We start from the raw sequence: 18,795 nt of genomic DNA on the forward strand, positions 1-18,795 counted from the left end.
CATGGGGGTCACACCCTCCCCGCCCCACCGGGGTCAACCCCCTCCCCACAGGGTCACTCCCCCGGGGTCACCCCCTCCCTGCCCCCCTGGGGTCACCCCTCCCCGCTGGGTCACCCCCTCCCCCATGGCGTCACCCCCTCTCCACCCCCGGGATCACCCCCTCCCCCAAAGGGTCACCCCCCTTCCCGCCCCCCCCGGATCACCCCTCCCCCATGCGTCACCCCCTCCCCGCCCCCCCGGGGTCACCCCCTCCCCACAGGGTCACTCCCCCCGGGACCACCCCCTCCCTGCCCCCCTGGGGTCACCCCTCCCCGCTGGGTCACCCCCTCCCCCATGGCGTCACCCCCTCTCCACCCCCGGGATCACCCCCTCCCCCAAAGGGTCACCCCCCTTCCCGCCCCCCCAGGATCACCCCCTCCCCCCCATGGCATCACCCCCTCCCTGCCCCCCTGGGGTCACCCCTCCCCACAGGGGTCACTCCCTCCCCACCCCGCTGGGTCACCCCCTCCCCCACAGGGTCACCCTCCTTCCCGCGCCCCCAGGATCACCCCGTCCCCCATGGCATCACCCCCTCCCTGCCCCCCTGGGGTCACCCCTCCCCCACAGGGTCACTCCCTCCCACCCCGCTGGGTCACCCCCTCCCCACAGGGTCACCCCCCTTCCCGCCCCCACAGGGTCACCCCCTCCCTGCCCCCTGGGGTCACCCCTCCCCCACAGGGTCACTCCCTCCCCACCCCGCTGGGTCACCCCCCTCCCCCATGGCGTCACCCCCTCCCCACCCCCCGGGGTCACCCCCCTCCCCCATGGCGTCACCCCTTCCCCACCCCCCCCAGATCACCCCATCCCCATGGCGTCACCCCCTCCCCACCCCCCTGGGGTCACCCCTCCTGTCCTCCGGGATCACCCCTCCCCCACGAGGTCACACCTCCCCCACGGGGTCACCCCCTCACCGTCCCCCCCGATCACCCCTGCCCCCCTGGGATCACCCCCTCCCCATGGGGTCACTTTCTTCCTGCCCCCATCGCCCCTCCCCCACACGGTCACCCCCTCCCTGCCCCTCCAAGGTCACCCCGTTCCCCCAAGGGGTCACCCCCTCCGCGCCCGTCCCCAGGGTCACCCCGTCCCCCACGGGGTCACCCCCTCCTCCCCTCCCTGCCCCCATGTGCTGGCCCCCCAAGGAGTCACACTCCTCTTCACATGCTACCCCCCCCAGGTCACCTCTCTCTCTTGCCCCCCTCATGTTGTCCTCCCTGGGTCACCCCGCTCCTTGCCACCACTGAGCTCACCCCGGGTCACCCCATCCCAGCCCCCGCATCGCTGTCCTACACGGGGGTCACTCCCCTGCCTGTCCCCACGGTAGGGTTGTGGTTGGCGGGTGGTTGCATTCAGCGCCATAATCTCGAATTAAAACTTAATCTTCAAATCCTGGAGACTCCCTAGGCCGATCCTGGGGGGGTTAACGATCCTCCGCCTCCTGTGTGAGTGTGTGTGGTGCTCCCTGCTGGAGAGGATCTGTGTGTGTGTGTGTGTGTGTGTGTGTGTGTGTGTGGTGCCCCCAGCTGGAGAGAAACTGTGTATGTGTGTGTGTTTGTGTGTGTGGTGCCCCCAGCTGGAGAGAAGCTGTGTGTGTGCGTGTGCGCACTGCCCTTGCTGGAGAGAATCAGTCTGTGTGTGTGGTGCCCCTGCTAGAGAGAATTTGTGTGTGTGTGTGTGTGTGTGTGTGTGTGTGTGATGTCCCCTGCTGGAGAGACTCAGTGTGTGTGTGTGTGTGTGTGTGTGTGTGAGATGCCCCCTGCTGGAGAGGATATATGTGTGTGTGTGTGCGTGTGAGATGCCCCCTGCTGGAGAGAATCAGTGTGTGTGTGTGTGTGCATGCACTGCCCCCTGCTGGAGAGAATCAGTGCGTGTGTCTGTGTCTATTGTACAAAAACAACAAGGAGTCTGGTGGCACCTTAAAGACTAACAGATTTATTTGGGCATAAGCTTTCGTGAGTAAAAGCTTTCGTGAGTAAAAACCTCACTTCTTCGGAAGTGAGGTTTTTACTCACGAAAGCTTATGCCCAAATAAATCTGTTAGTCTTTAAGGTGCCACCAGACTCCTTGTTGTTTTTGTAGATACAGACTAACACGGCTACCCCCTGATACTTGTGTCTATTGTAGTGTCGCTTGCTGGACTGAATCCGTGTGTGTGCTGCTCCCTGCTGGAGAGAGAGAGAGAGAGAGTGTGTGTGTGTTTGTGTGTGTGTGCTGCCCCCTGCTAGAGAGAATCAGCATGCGAGAGACGGAAGGCAGATGGAGGGGGGTGGCAGGAAGAGTTTCAAGTCAGCTCTGCCCCCACACAGCAACACAACCTCTTTTGTCAATGATTAAAGGAAGCAGAGCTGGAGTTCTACCTGCCTAGATGTTGTGACTTTGCAAAAGGATCAAGCCCAACACCCACTGCCTGGAGCAAAAGCAAGCGAGCAAGGAATAGGAACCATCTCGGGGCGGGGAGCTTTCGCTCCCTTTCCAAACCTGTTGTTGTGGGCTGTTAAACAAACAGCTGCCCTGCCCCAGAGGTGGCTGCATCTCAGCGACCAAACAAAAAGATCTTTTCATGAACAGTTGCCCTGTCCAGATGTGCGAGGCTCCCTGTATACTGAGCTGCTGCGCCCCAACCAGAAGCAGCTGCATTTTAGCACAGGGTGAATTATTATTATGAGTTCATCTTTACAATACCCTAGCGCCCTGCATTGTACTGTACAAACACGTGCAAAGATACAATCTGTCCCCGTGTCCCAAATGGTTTGTAATCTAAAATAGATGAAGAAGGGGGGGGTTATGGGGGGAGACAGTAAAAGACCATCTTTGCAGATGGATGAATGTGTAACAGATGTTACAGGATGAAATCGGTTGAATATAACCTGCAGAGATCCCGCACCTGCTGCTGAGATGCAGCCAGCTCTGGGGTGGGGCACCTGTTTAGACAGGGATCCCTTGCTTGGTGGTGAGATGGAGCCAGCTCTGGGGTGGAGACAGCTATTTATACAGGGATCTGTTGCCCGATGCTGAGATGCAGCCAGCTCTGGGTGGAGACACCTATTTATACAGGGATCTGTTGCCCGATGCTGAGATGCAGCCAGCTCTGGGGTGGAGACACCTATTTATACAGGGATCTGTTGCCCGATGCTGAGATGCAGCCAGCTCTGGGTGGAGACACCTATTTATACAGGGATCTGTTGCCCGATGCTGAGATGCAGCCAGCTCTGGGGTGGAGACACCTATTTATACAGGGATCTATTGCCCAATGCGGAGATGCAGCTACCTCTGGAATGGCACCGCGGTTTATTCAGGGATCCCTCACCCACTGTTGAGATGCAGCACCTCTGGGGTGGGGAGCCACCGCTGTTAACACCTGCAAAACACATAAACACGCTTAATCTTAAGCACGCAAATAATACCACTGACATGAGTGCCCCAAACGAAGCTATGCGGAGAATCATATTTGCAAATATTGGCCCACTGTGGCCAGCTTAGCATATAGTTACAGGCAGTTGTAATAGAAATGCCGATAACCGATTAACCGTGCTCCTAGGAGCCGACAGATGCAAGCAATTTTCCAATATGCCCATCACTGGTGGGGGATTCCTATTATAACGTATGCAAATGACACCGCATAATTAGTGGTGATCAGGGCCGGCTCTGGCTTTTTTGCCGCCCTAGGCAAAAAAGCCACCCGCCCCCCCCCGCAGCGCGGCAGGGGAGGGTGCCGAGCCTGGCCGCAGGCCTGCAATCCCCGACTGGCCGGAGCACTGGGGGGAGGACGGCAAGGGCTGGGGCTCTCCGCTCTCCCCGGTGGCCAGAGCGCTGGGGGGAGGGTGGCGAGCCCAGCCGGGGCCCCACTGCGCCGCCCCCCTCCAGGCGCCGCCCCAAGCACATGCTTGGTGGGCTGGTGCCTGGAGCCGGCCCTGGTGGTGATGCAAATAGATGCAAATAGTAGTGCAAAGTTAGGTTTATGCAAATGCCTGTTACTCTATATTAAAACTGGATCGTTTTAATTCTGGGATATTCATACAGATGCAGCTAGGTTAACAAAACCAGTATCAATGAACCCACATGATAATATATGCAAATAAATATATGCACTCACCGGGTTAAAGGCGGCAGTTATATTATATGCAAATGTAATGGGTCGTATACAAATAGATGCAAAATCTGCATATTTATGTATATGGAGGGATAAAGCCATTGATGAAAATATATGCAAATATATGTTATCTATGCTAATATATGGGTGGGGAGGGGCAAGCCAAAAATGGAAGGTATGCAATTATTTGTAAACAGTTCCAGAAATATGCTAATATGTGCACATGGAGGAACGTGACCCACCAATGAAAGAAATGCGCACGCAGGAGGAAGCTAACAGTAACTTATATGCAAATAAATGCAAATACACGCACACAGACCTAGAGCAAGCAGACGCATGCGACTACAAGCAATAAAGGAATGGCACCAACAATGCAAATATATGTAAATATATGCACAATATGCGAATGTATGCAAACAGAGCTGCATCGCGAATAGAGCCAGCTATGCAAATAGAAGAATAAGGTATCAGTGCAAAAATATACAACTAGCGGGACAGAGCTCACAATGCAAATATATGCAAATACAGGCACATAGAGGACCAGAACCCAGAAGAGAACTATCTGCAAATAATGACCCCCGGGAAGAATACCATGGAAAGATATGCAAAACACGCCGAATATTCAAATATTTGTTAATATATGTAAAACATGCAAATAGACTATACAGACACACTCACCCATATGTACAATTTAAAAACACCTGCAAATATACTACACAAACATACACAACCGTATGCACAGTACGCAAATATATGTTGAATATGCAAATAGGCTACACAGACATACACAGCATGTGTAAAATATGCAAATATATGCACGAGGCAAAACTGAATGCAAATATATTCACCTATAGGAACAGGACCTCGATGCAATTAGATGCAAAACACCCAACCAGGTGTTTCGCGAGACTATAATATGCAAATAGACTCATCAGTATGCAAATATATGCCGACCCGTGCAGCTGGGCACGTGGGGGCAGCGGGCGGCGTGCGGGCGTGGCCCGCCACACAACGGCCGGGGAAGACCCCGCGGGCCAATGGGAGCGCGAGGGGTGGGCGACGCCCAATCGGGGCGGGGCGCGAGGGAGCGGCGCGAGGGCGATAAAAGCCGGGCCGCCGATTGGCCGGCGCGCGCGCGCGGGGCGGTTGCCGATTGGGCGGCGGCGGGGCGGGGCCGGCGGCGCGAGGCGGCGGCTGAGGAGCGGCGGCGGGTGATGCTGAGCGAGGCGGAGAGCGGGGCCGGCGCCGGGGAGAGCCCCGCGGGGGAGTCGGCCAAGCCCGGCCCGGGCGGGGCCGCCCCGGCCCCCGCGCCCGCCCCCCGCGGCCAGGCGGCCAAGCGCGTCCTGGGTGAGGAGCAGGGGCGGGGCGGGGCGAGCGCCCGCCGGCTGTTGGGGGGGCGGGGCCTCGGGGCGGGGGCGGGAGGTGAGGAGAAGGGGCGGGGCCTTGGGCCGAGCGCGTGCTGCGCTAGGGGCGGGGCCAGGCGCGTCCCCAGGGAGAGGGGCTGGGTTAGTGGGCGGGGCCACGTGCGCCCTAGGGGCGGGGCTAGGGGAGGGGCGGAGTCAAGCATGTTCTAGGGGCTGGGATACTGGGTGGGGCCAAGTGTGTCCTCAGGGAGAGGTGGGGGGGTCTGGGATAGTAGGAGGAGCCTAGGGTGTCCTAGGGGTGGGGTTTAGGTTTAGAGGGTGGGGCTTGGGCAGGAGTGGGGCCAAGCATTGTCCAAGGGAAGGGGTGGAGAAGTGGGCAGTGGGTGTGGCCTGGGGGGTGGAGCCTGGGGGAGGAGGGGCCAAGTGCCTCTAAGGGGGAGGATGGGGTCTAGTAGCTAGGGCCAAGTATGGCCGAGGGCGAGTAGGTGGTGTGTGCATCATTGGCTCTTCAGGGACGGGTTAAACTGAACTGGAGCAGCAGGGGGTGGGGTGGAGCCAACTACATTGCGGGGGTGGGTCAAACAGACTTCAATGCGGGCAGGGGTGGGGCTAAGCAGTTCTTCAGGTGAGTAGAGGGGGTTGTGAGGAAACTCATTCTGGGCAGGGGGTGGGGATGGGAGGTGGCCTGGCTAAGAGCTGAGGGGAATCTAAAGAGTGGGCTGGACCCCCATAGTGGGTAGAGCCAAACTGATGAGGGGTGGGGGGCAGAGGGGAGAGGCTGAAGTGGTGGGGGGGAGGGCACCTGGGGGCATGTAAAGGGAAGCTGGGACCAGAAGGTGTTGGAGATGGGTGTCTGAGTGGGGAGGGAGGGAGGGAATTCTAGGGGTTGGGTGTAAATGGAGGGCACCTCCAGGGAAGGATGGTTCTGTGCGTGAGGTTGTGGCTGTGAGAGGGATGGGGGGGGCACATATCTTGTGTGGGGGGGAGCTGGAAGGGGGGATGGTTTGTGGGAGGAAGATTAGCTTCTAGCATTAGGAAAGGGGTGGTGGGATCGGCGGGGATGGGATACGTGGGTTGAGTGGGTGAAGGGGATGGGAGATCATGGGCTGATCAGTGGTCCTGCCTGGCCTTGTAATTGGCGCCTATGAATTTGGTGGGCCATGGGGGCGGGAAGAGATGTGAAGGGGAGGGTGGTGTGGGGTGTGTATTGGGAAGGCTGACCCTGGCTCGCGGTGAGGAGTGTGGGGTCTCTGCCTTGGGGCTGGAGTGCTCTAGACTTTTAGGGCTTATCCAGAGGTGCTTCCCTGCCTGCCCCATGAACAGCCCAGGGGGAAGGGCTGCTGGCTGAGGGAGGCTGGTGACTGACCTGTAACCTCTCCACTTTCTTCCCTGGGAAACCACCTGCAGCCACCCAGGTGCTGGGCACGGTTAAGTGGTTCAATGTTCGCAACGGCTATGGATTTATTAACAGGTAAGCTCCCCACCCCCGCTTAGACTGTTGGGACTCGGCAGGGCTGAGGCTGGGGGGCTCACATGCGGGGATACGACTTGGTGGGGCGGGGATCAGACTTTCTCAAGCAGAGCTGAGACAGCGATAACCGTCTTTTACCGAGCAAACCACAGAGCTTAGGAGACATCTCAGGAGGTGCTTAACTTCTCAACTGTAAGTCCTACTTTGGTGGTCCTGTGACATGCTCCAGTGACACGTTCCTACCTCTTCTCCGCCCTGCAAGTTGTGCCTGCAATCTGGGCAGAGGCGGTGCCCAGTAAGTTTCTTCCCACCACACTCTTGTCCCCCTCTGATGTGTGAATACCATCTCCTGAGGAACAATACTGAATTGGAACTGGGGATCAGCTGTTTTAAATTCACCTGTGTGTACCTGAATGACTAAACTAAAACTGAAATAGACCTGGTTTCGACCAATAGTGACCAGACAGCCCACCCCTTTGAAAATTTTGTTGGACCAGGGGGAGTTCTTTTGACAGGCAAGTAAAATACAGTTGTCAGAGGGTGGATAGAGATGGGGTTGGGAAGGAATTTTCCTCCAGGGCAGGTTGACAGAAGCCCTGGTGGTTTTTTGCTTCCTTTGCAGCATGGGGCATGGGTCACTTGCTGGAGGATTCTCTGCACCTTGAAGTCTTTAAACCACGATTTGAGGACTTCAATGGCTCAGACATAGGTTTGATGCAGGAGTGGGTGGGTGAGATTCTGTGGCCTGTGTTGTGCAGGAGGTTAGATTAGACTATCATATTGGTCCCTTCTGATCTTAAAGTCGATGATTCTATGAACTGCTGGGTTAATAAATGTTCATGGCTAGTGCGGCCTTCTAAAATGGTTGGCACTTTGACTTGGTTTGAACTGGATTTGTATGAAGTCCCAAAAGGCTTTTAAAAACGTCTTTCACTAGAAATCCAGATTTTTCTGTGGGTTTTTTTCCGAAGTGACTAAAGAATTTATCAAACTGCAGTCGCTTCCTTGGTGTCTATGAAAATGTAAGCAATAGGATTAGCCCTCTGTGTAAACAAGTTATCTTGGGAGGGAAAGTCAAAGGTGATGGGCTCTCTGACAGCTGAGATCCCAATGCGGTCCTCCACAGAGGCATCCAGCAAAGATGAGCCTTGATATCCCCAATGCTCTTACGGGTTAGGTGCGGGGCCGGTTCTTTAAACACCTTGCTATTTGGGATTTGTTGTTAAAAATCAGCCGTGCACTCGTTCTCTCCAAAGCAGAATGACCACCAGTGTTCGCACCTCATGGAAATGCTGGGGGCAGGGCAGTTTCACCTCTTGGCTAATATTCTGCTTGAAGAATGGGTGTTTCTTTAATTGCTTAAAAGTCCTTGATTTGATCCCTGACCAAAAAAGATCCTGTTAACATGCCACAAGTTGCAGTATCTCAACTGGGCTTAGACCCCTCTCTGACCTTGGCAAATGTCCTTTGTGGACAGATCCTCAGCTGGCATCCGTATGACCCCAGCAGAGGATTTGGGCTTCAGTTTCTGTATAATAAGTGGGGTGCGAGGTTTAAGCACTCAGCCAAGATATAATTGAGTACTTCAGCGCGCCCGAACATCCAGAAGAGGGCATTGTGTTGCAGGCAATGAGATGCTGATGCTGCTGGGATCTGCCACGGTCCGCCAGGGCCGTGGCCTCAAACTTGCAAGAGCTGTGCAGCCCCATGGCGCGACCTTTTTCGCAGCCCTGAGCGATGTCGGTGGATCGACCTATGTCTTAGGTGCAGAGATTGAGACCTTCCATGCAACCATCGTGGTGCTGTCTTGGCCTTATTGCTAAAGGCGCAAAACTCCAGGCGCACCTAGGAGGCTTTGACAAATGCTGCGTAGCAATGTAAACTCACACCCAATCTGTTCCCTGCTCTAAAGTGCCCAAGCAAGGCACTGGGAGGGGGTATGGGGACTGCAAGAGAGGAGGGCGGAGGGGTGGGGGAAGCCTGGCAGCTGAAAGCACAGGGATGGTGGGCACTAACCGAGGGAGAGGCAGGATTATGCAGGGCCTGGTCTGGTGTGTGTATGGGCCACATCACCGTGCCAGGCACGGAGCCATGATCACTCAAACTCTCTCCATCCCTGCAGGAATGACACCAAGGAGGATGTTTTTGTGCACCAGGTAAGACCTTGGTCAGTTTCAGGACGTGATTCTCGGTTTCAGGAACTGGTTGGCACCTGGCATGCCAGACACCCTCCGGGCCTTCCCCATGCCCTCGGCTGAGCACAACTGTCTCCCGGGCTCTCCTTCTGTTCCTGGGCCTGCTCTTTGAGAAGCAGCATTTGCCGGGCGCACATGGGTATAATGGGGCTCCACCTCTCTGTGATCACTCGAATTCTAGCCCTGAGCGGCTTGTGGGTCTCTGAGATAGCTGGTGCCCAGCAGCTGCAATTCTGCTCTGCCAGGGTTGAGGGAGTTCGGGGCGAGGGGGCGGAACTGGGGTAGTGCCCTGTTTCCAGGTGGGCATTCAGTTTTGGCAGGACTTGAGCTTGTTTCTAGCACAGGGGTAGGCAAACTAGGGCCCGCAGGCCACATCCGGCCTGCGGGACTGTCCTGCCCGACCCCTGACCTCCTGGCCCGGGAGGCTCACCCCCGGCCCCTTCCCTGCTGTCCCCCCTCCCCCGCAGCCTCAGCTTGCTCGCTCTGCTGCCGGCACAATGCTCTGGGTGGTGGGGCTGTGAGCTCCTTGGGGCAACGCAGCTGCAGAGCCTGGCCTGACCCGGCTCTCTGAGCTGTGCGGAGGCGGCGTGGCCCAGCTCCAGCCAGGCGGTGCGGCTGTAGCGCCGTCAGCCACCAGTGCTCCAGGCAGCGTGGTAAGGGGGCAGGGGAGTTTGGGGTGGTGGGCAGGAGTGTGGATAGGAGTTGGGGTGGTGGTGATGGTGGGGGAATGGGGGTCGAATGAAGGCAGGTGTCCCGGAGGGCAGTCAGGGAGGAGGGGGATTGGATGGCGTGGCAGGGGGCAGTCAGGGAACAGGGAGCAGGGGTTTGGTTGGGGCAGGAGTCCCGGGGTGGGGGCGGGGCCACGACCCCCTCCCCTAACCAGCCCTCCATACAATTTCCGAAACCCGATGCGGCCCTCAGGCCAAAAAGTTTGCCCGCCCCTGTTCTAGCACCATGGGGCAAGCAGTGGCTTGGCCCTAACTGGGAGCATGGAGATGGCCCCTTGTTCCTGGATTGGGTCGCTCTCCACATGATGAGCTGGGTGGGAGGAGCAGTTGTTTCTCATCAGACTCAGGGACCATGGGATGTAGCTTCAAATTTGCCCATCTCCTGGGGCAAGCTGACCCGGCCCCCAGTCTCTTCTCTGCTGCTGCCTCCAGACAGCCATCAAGAGGAACAACCCTCGGAAGTTCCTGCGCAGTGTCGGCGATGGGGAGACGGTGGAGTTTGATGTTGTGGAAGGAGAGAAGGTGAGGCGGGGAGGCCAGGCCGATGCGTGCAGAGGAGCTGGCAAAGATCGGGGTGGGGGTAAGGCGGGGGGGTCTGTTTCCCCTGCTCAGGGCTTGTCTCATGTCTGCTGCAGGGCGCCGAGGCGGCCAACGTCACCGGCCCGGGCGGCGTGCCGGTGAAAGGCAGCCGCTATGCCCCCAACCGCCGGCGCTTCCGCCGATTCATCCCCAGGCCCCGGCAGGCCCAGCTGCCACCGCAGGACGCCACCAGAGTGGAAGGGGCCGCCGAGCCGGTCAGCGAGGGGGAGAGAGCCGACGACGCCATGCAGCAGCAACAGCCCCGCAGGAGGCGCCCTCTGCCGTTCTTCTTCCGCCGGAGATTTGTGCGTGGGCCCCGGCCTCCGATCCAGCAGCAAGCCCAGCCGGTGCAGGTGAGGCCCGGGCATGGCAAGGGGGAAGTAGCCTGCTCTCTGCTAGCTGATCCCAGGTCCTGTGGGGTAGTATTTGGGCCTGTAAGACGGCAGAGTTCATGCACAGGTTCATCTACCTTCTTAGTGGCAGATCCGTCACAAGATCATATGATCAGAGTTATGTTTGCCATAGGGCACGGAAGGCACGGAACCTAAAGATGCCACCCAGCCAGAGGGAGACCAGCAACCGCCAGTCCAGGCAGGGGAGAGAGCTCCGGCCCCTCGCTTCCGGCCCAGATACCGCAGGTAAGTGTGCAGAGGCCAGCTTCCTCTGGCTAGTGGCTGGCTTGCTGTGCCATTGGTCCCTTCTCCACTGTGGCGGCAGCTGCCAGTGATCCGATTTTACTTTGAGATCTCAACTGGGCCAGTCTCCCATCTGGCTCTAAAACAGGCCTGTGCGATCCATCTGCCTCCTAAATTAAGGGTGGGGATGGTCAAAGGTGGGACTCAAAAACCCCGTTTCCATTGTGGGTTAAGGATCAAAATCTCACCCTGAATCTCTGCTTCAGTGGGGAAACAGAAGCCCTTTTTTTTTTTTGTGGGACCACCATAAACACAAGAGTAGAACGCCCAGTTACCATCCCCTTCCACGCTGTCCTAGCAGGTGATCTTGCTAGAAGAGTTCATCAAAGCTTGATTCCTGCCTTCACACAACTGAAAGCAGCGAGGCCTGCCCTGAGGCTGGCTCGGGAGAAAAGCAGCTTAGAATAACCATGGATGGGGTGGAAAATGGTAATGGGAAATGGTCTAGCCTCCCAGGGCTAGACTGGGATTAGCAGATGGGTATCTGCAAGCGTCCCAAGCAGCGATTTGGGACCAGCAATCTGAAAGCGCGATCATGTAGCTGCTGTTTGACCACTGGGAACTGAGGCTCGCCCTGATGCACTAAAACAACCGTCTCTTGGAAGCTGTGGGTTAAATTTGGCTCTTCATGATGGAAGGTGAGCCAGATATCTCCCCCTTTTTGGGGAGCAATACCCAAAGCTGCACTGGAAAAGATACCTCTAGTCTATTGGAACGCTGTCCCCCCACTAATCGCGAGGCCAGTCATTGGCCTAGCCATGGAGGTCTCAATACCAGTGTAACTGGTGTGGAATCTTAATGCTAGAGCTGCATGTACCCTTCTGGGTGCCTTCTAGGGAATAGGGGTTTTCCAATACCGCTAGGCCTCTGGCTTCACTTAGCACCACATGCTACCTGTGTGGGGTTTCTACTAGGATATTACTTTTGATTGGGGGGGGGGGTGACTTTGCTCTAAAGGTGACTATACTTGTCTAGAGGGAAGTACCTTTATATCACTATAACTGTCCAGACTAGGAGGGTTGTACTACTTTATTATAGTTAGTGGCACAAGTTGTCGATGAGGTCTGAGACACCCTGCTAGTTATGCGCCCCCCCGGATAGTGTGGGTGGCTGAAACCTTGGGTCTGGATGAGTAGTGTGGGAAGTGAATGAATTCCCAGTGACAGACTTGCTCGAATCAGGACAACTGGTCAGAAAATGACTCAACTGAACATTTTGTATCTTCAGGGGAGGGAGAAACCCAAATGTTTTAATTCTGAAATGCTGCTATGGTGCATCATGGGAACTGTAGTTTTGGTGCCTTGTGCACCTGTTCTCCTGGTCAGACTACAACTCCCATGATGCACCTTGCTCACGTCTCTGAGGCAAGGCAATGGATCGTGGGAGATGGACTTTAGCCAGGGAGCCCAGACCATAGGGAATTGGGAGCACAAGGCACCCAAACTACAACTCCCATGATGCATCATGGTCTTGCTTCTTGGTGAGGCAAGACAGTGCATCATGGAAGATGGAGTTGTAATCAAGATGCCTGGACCATCTCTTTTCCCATGATGCATTGCCTCACCAAGAAGCAAGACCATGGCACATCATGGGAATTGTAGTCTGAACAGGAGCATGACACCCCCCCCAAACTACAGTTCCCATGATGCACCATGGTCTTGCTTTTTGATAAGGCAATGCATTATGGGAGATGGAGTTCAACCAAGGAGTCAGACCATAGAGGGGAATGGACAACATGAGGCAGCCAAGCTACAGTTTCCCACGTGGTGCAGCTGTGACACTTCAGAATTGAAATCTTGTGGAACTGGAAACTCTTGTGCTTCTAAGCAGTCAGTTTCCAGGGAAACGATTATCAATTTTTTCTGTCAAACCTTCATTTAATCAAAACCCAATTTTCCATCAGCAGTTTTCAGCCAGGACACCTGGGTCCCATTCCCAGCTCCGGGCAAGCTGCTGCTCTGTGGATACAATGGGAAGTCTGGCTAACTCAGAGGGCTTAGGTGGCCGGTCACACATTAAGGTGCTCGGCACAGAGTAGTGGTGCTAGTAAAAGGTTCTCTGGGAGTCCGGCCAAAGCAGGTTAGACTTCCTGGCCCTGCAGAGGCCTGCTCATAACCTTCTTCCATCCCCACCCCACACCCGATCCAGACCCTTCCGCCCCCGCCCGCCACAACAACCCACCACTGAAGGAGGCGACGGTGAGACCAAAGTGGTGCCAGCCCCAGCAGACGGCATCCGTCCCGAACCCCAGCGCCAGCGTAACCGGCCCTACTTCCAGCGCAGACGGCAGCAAACAGCTGGCACCCGGCCGGCGGTGGCAGAGGTGAGAGCTGGGGTGGGCAATTCCTTGGTGGCAGGTACTCGGTACCTAAAATCATGGCCACTTGACTCCTTTCTCGGAGAGGGGAGCTCAGGGCAACTGGGGGTGTGTGTACGTACACACACATGCCATATGGGCACGTAGTGGGTTGGATGGCCCTGCAGTGCATTTTGGGATAGGCATCAGAGGAGGCAGTAAACCGGGGGGTCCAGAATCTATCCCCCCAATCGCAGCAGGTGAGAGAGGGCCTGTAATAAGTTCTCCATCTGGGGGGGCCTATAACCCTAAGCTTAATGGGGATAAGCTGCTTGAGATTTCTCGATGATTAGGACCCCATCCTGAGTCTTGGAAGACTGAAGTTCAAATCCTGCTGTGCTCAACTTTGTGTGACCGTGAGCATGTCACTTAGCATCTGTGCCTCAGTTTCCCCTGTCTAACATGAAGATTGTAGCACTGGCCTGACCTCATACGGGTGGTGGTTCCCCTCCCACCTTAAAATAGTGAAGCATTTAAACGTTATGGATATCGGGGGGAGGGGGGGAGAGGGGAGGGGGGCAGCTGGTGGCAAAGAAGTACATGAGAGAGATGAAGGACCTAGTGAAGTTTGAACCCTCAGTGTTAAAATTGCAAAGACTTAGATCCCGGCTCGTCGGTGTCTTGGCACTAAACGGCAGTCTTAAACATGGGTATCTTAGCGTAGCTGGTAAGATTGGCATTAAACGGGCCCCTCCCACAGTCACATGGCTCAGGGTTTTTGGCTGTACTGGGTACTAGGGCAGAGGTAGGCAAACTATGGCCTGCAGGTCACCTCCAGCCTGTGGGACCCTCCTGCCTGGCCCCTGAGCTCCTACCTGGGAGGCTAGCCCATGGCCCCTCGCCCACAGCCTCCGCTTGCTCTGCAGGCGGCGAGCTCCTGGGGCCTGACCCAATGCTCTGGGCAGTGCCGTGGCGCAGCTGCCTGTCCTGCCATTCTGGGCGGCATGGCTGTAGTGCTGCCAGCCATCGGCGCTCCAGGCAGCGCAGTAAGGGGGCAGGGAGGGGGTGTTCGGGGTGGTGGTGGTCAGGGGGCAGGGTTGTGGCTAGGGGTCGAGGCGGTCAGAGGGTGGGGAACAGGGGGATTGAATGGGGGTAGGGGTTCCAGGGGGGCAGTCAGGAAGGAGGCTGGGGTTGGATGGGGCAGTGGAGGGCAGTCAGGGACAGGGGTTCCAGGATGATCAGGGGACAGGGAGAAGGGGTGGTTGGATGGGGCAGGGGTCCCCGGGGGGGCTATTGGGGTGAAAAGCAGGGGGAGTCGGATGGGGGCGGGGGCCGGGCCACGCCTGGCTGTTTGGGGAGGCACAGCCTTCCCTAACCGGCCCTCCATACAATTTCGGAAACCCGATGCGGTCCTCAGGCCAAAAAGTTTGCCTGCCCCAGTATTAGGGACTCTGGTTTGGGGAGGGATGGGGGAGAGGGTTGGAAAGAGGGAAAATTGTGACCTCCTGCGTCTGCAGAATGCCCCAGCAACTTCTGTGGCAAGCCCCATAACTTCAGCTTGAGCAGAGCGTATCTGAGGCCAGTGTTGGTTTAAAGACTCCAGGGATGGAGAATCGTCCACGCCCCTTCTTGTGCAGGAAGCCACTCAATCGGCTTTACAGCCCTGGCAGGCCAATGTTGCAATGCAACTGAAGGGAACAGGCCCCCAGACACTTTCCAGTAGGTACAGCCCCACAGCTGTTGGGCTGTGACCTTATCAGATCAAGGAAGTTAACACAGGGTTGGGCCTGTGCTCCTGTGTGGGTGACTCAGTAGGTGGTGCCCTACCCCGAGTCAACACTGAACCAACGCCCTAGCAAAGGGCGCTCGGAAGCGCCCGCGTTCACCTGACTTAGATTTTTAAGGCCGGAAGGGATCGTCTATCTGACTTGGTATGTTGCTCACGAGTCATTAAACTTCATCCTGTCCTGAGCCCAGGAACTAAAGCATCTTCCCAGAAAGGCCGGCCAGTCAGGATCTGAAGCCGTTGAGAGACCGAGAATGTCCCGTTTCCCTTTGGAAGTTGGATTCAAGCAGTACTTCCCCCCACACTGGGTGCTTTATTTTCCACAGCAATTTGTCTGGCTTTCATGTCCAGCCACCTTAGTATCTAGCACTTCCTCCCCACACACTAATCAAGTCATGTCTTGACCTCTTTGAGCTCTGTGACAAAATTAAAGTCAACCTAACTTACGTCCGCTTAGAGCCTCTGCAGTAATTCATCGCTCGTGAAGATCTAAGCTTTGCTCCTCGTGTTGGTGTGGTATGGTCTCCTCAGGAGAGCTTGTATCCATTTGTCCTGTCAATGCAGGGCGTTGCAGGACGGCTTCTGAAAGCCAGTAACAGTCGACATAAGTAGGGAGAGGGTCCAGAGGGACCTAGACAAATTGGAGGATTGGGCCAAAAGAAATCTAAGGTTCAACAAGGACAAGTGCAGAGTCCTGCACTTAGGACGGAAGAATCCCATGCACTGCTACAGACTGGGGACCGACTGGCTAAGCGGCAGTTCTGCAGAAAAGGATCTAGGGGTTACAGTGGATGAGAAGCTGGATATGAGTCAGCAGTGTGCCCTTGTTGCCAAGAAGGCCAATGGCATATCAGGCTGTATTAGTAGGAGCGTTGCCAGCAGATCGAGGGAAGTGATTATTCCCCTCTATTCAGCACTGGTGAGGCCACACCTGGAGTATTGCATCCAGTTTTGGTTCCCCCACTAGCAAAGGGATATGGACAAATTGGAGAGAGTCCAGCAGAGGGCAATGAAAATGATCAGGGGGCTGGGGCACATGACTTATGAGGAGAGGCTGAGGGAACTGGGATTGTTTAGTCTGCAGAAGAGAAGAGTGAGGGGGGGATTTGATAGCTGCTTTCAACTACCTGAAGGAGGGTTCCAAAGAGGATGGATCTAGGCTGTTCTCAGTGGTGGCAGATGACCGAACAAGGAGCAATGGTCTCAAGTTGCAGTTGGGGAGGTCTAGGTTGGATATTAGGAAACACTATTTCACTAGGAGGGTGGTGAAGCACTGGAATGGGTTCCCTAGGGAGGTGCTGGAATCTCCTTCCTTAGAGATTTTTAAGGTCAGGCTTGACAAAGCCCTGGCTGGGATGATTTAGTTGGGGATTGGTCCTGCTTTGAGCAGGGGGTTGGACTAGATGACCTCCTGAGGTCCCTTCCAACCCTGATATTCTGTGATAAGCATGCTCGTGGAGGTGGAGTTAAGTCGGCGGCTGTCAGCGGGAGGAATATTGAAGTGTAGACGCTTCCACAATCAGATAAACGTGAGCCTCCTTGCGTTGACCTAACTCTCTTGAGTAGTCTAGCTTAAGTCTCCCACTGTAAGCTGAGAGCACTGATGGATCATTACACCCTGCAGAACAGCAGGGGGCACTAGCCCCATAGTCCAATCAGAGCAATTACATTCTGCCTCCCTGAGCAGATGGGTCCGTTTCACGTGGTACATGAGCAGCTGGTCTTGGCTGGCTCAATGAGGCCTACGGGCAGCAAGGTGCTGTCCAGATGAGAAACACTCGTGACTGAAATGCCGTATGATCTCTCCCACCCTAGCCGACCGTTACCGCCTCCAAAGACCAGCCTGCTCTGAGCTCTGCCGCTGCGGGGGACACCCCTGCTGCCAGCACCCCGGCCACCACTCAGGAACCAGCGCTGGAAGCCAGCAAACCTGCTGCCCCCGCTCCGGAGGGTCCCTCCCAGCCACTGCCTGAGATCCAGCGACAGCTTGTGGATGTAAGTGCCCAGCTCTGGGCAGGGGACTGGGTGGTATAACCTGGTGCCACAGCATGGCAAAAATCTAGTGCTGCCAGGCAGCAGCTGTACAAAAACAAGTTAATTCTTGTGGGGCATTCTAATGGCACCTAGCTCTCTGGGAGCAGCTCCCGGCAGTTAGTGCTTCCTGGATCCACCTGGCATGTCTGTACACCGGGCGCCATGCCCCCTGGCTGTAGGGCGTGGTTGGAGGTAGAAGAATGAGAGGAGAGAACTAGTCAGGACTGGCACTGGGTGAAACCTGATCTGCCAGCTGTCCTGGCACGGTGCCCCTAGGGAATGGCAAACCCATGAGTCATTAGCCAGTGTCTGCAGGGTTAGACAGGGTGCAGGTGGCATGACCACTCTCTCCTACAGGAGATCATGGCTTGGTGGTGGTACCCCTGCTGCTGGCCCGCAGCAGATGGCAGCTTCTCCTTGAACCTCCTGCATTAAGCTCACATTGCCATGAGAGGGCTCTGGACCATCAAGCATGGCATCACGGTGGGCCATCCAGCCTCCAGCGTGCTCCAAAATCAGCCCCTTGCCCACAGCCCTGGGTTTTTTCTTGCCCCGACACTAGCGGCCACCCATTGGCCACCCCCGGAAGCAGGAAGGCCTGTCGGGGTAGTCACTAACCTGGGGTTTCTCTCTGCAGACTTCGACGCCCGAGCCCGGGGGGGACCCTGCTCCAGCCCTGCTGGCATAATAGTGAGGGGATGCAGAGCTGCCAGCTGGTAAGGACTCTGCGAGGGGAGGGGAAGGCGTCGGGTGCCAATGGCTTGATATGGAAAGACTGGCATGACTGGGTGAGCAGATCTCTTCTGCTAGCTAATAATCCAGCTGGCCACCAAGTGACAAGGGCTGGTAGCTTAGCTGGCCTGTAGATCTGATAAGATACAGACTTGGGTTGGCCCCTGGCCTAGCCGATCTGGCCTCACCCCATGAAACATACCTTGATTAAGTATGGCTCAGTCTCCTGCTGAGTGCTGGGGTCTTCTCTGCCCCCTCACCCCCAGGGGCTTCGGTTTCAGTCTGACCACCTTTCCTCTCTCCTCTAGGTGTCCATCTTGCCCGTATCCAAGTTACCTCGTACTGCACAGAGACCCCAAACGCCACCCAGTCCCCCCAATCCTCGCTGCTGATCGAAGCCAAGAATGTGAACCCTGAGGGGGGACTGAACACAATCTTTAAGTTTAAAAAAAAAAAAACCTTTTTGAGGGGCTAGTCTCCCCACCTCCCACAGCTTCCTCAGTTCAAAGGGAAACTCGCTGTTGAAACTTAAGTTAATTCCCTCCCTCCCCCCCATTTTTTTTGAAGAGCACTTTTTGCAAACGTGTGCAGTTTGGGTGTCAGTAAAGGAATTTGCACGGACTCCTGGTGTCACCGGATCTTTCCTGCCATGCTGAGGGGGTTGGCAAAGACACTGTAGTCTGTGGATTGAGGTGGGACTCCTGGGTTCTATCCCTGGCTGTGGGAGGAGTCTCTCTGGACTGAGGGGTGGGGGCTAGTGGGTTAGAGCGGGGGCAGGAGGAGGGGGGT

At 56.2% G+C, this 18,795-nt stretch overlaps 1 protein-coding gene across 1 annotated transcript; it reads left to right on the forward strand.

The window, feature by feature from the left end:
• The first annotated feature begins 5,163 nt into the window (after nt 1–5,163).
• YBX2 (Y-box binding protein 2) lies at nt 5,164–18,594 on the forward strand. The gene is made up of 10 exons (XM_054005582.1): nt 5,164–5,473; nt 6,898–6,961; nt 9,084–9,117; nt 10,317–10,406; nt 10,520–10,816; nt 10,989–11,101; nt 13,307–13,481; nt 17,056–17,235; nt 17,912–17,990; nt 18,315–18,594. The coding sequence occupies exons 1-9, from the start codon at nt 5,164–5,166 to the stop codon at nt 17,960–17,962; spliced, it is 1,314 nt and encodes a 437-aa protein (XP_053861557.1). The 3' UTR covers nt 17,963–17,990; nt 18,315–18,594.
• The last annotated feature ends 201 nt before the right edge of the window (nt 18,595–18,795 follow it).

This window comes from Malaclemys terrapin, chromosome 15 (genome assembly GCF_027887155.1).
Source record: "Malaclemys terrapin pileata isolate rMalTer1 chromosome 15, rMalTer1.hap1, whole genome shotgun sequence".
Classification (NCBI taxonomy): domain Eukaryota; kingdom Metazoa; phylum Chordata; order Testudines; family Emydidae; genus Malaclemys; species Malaclemys terrapin.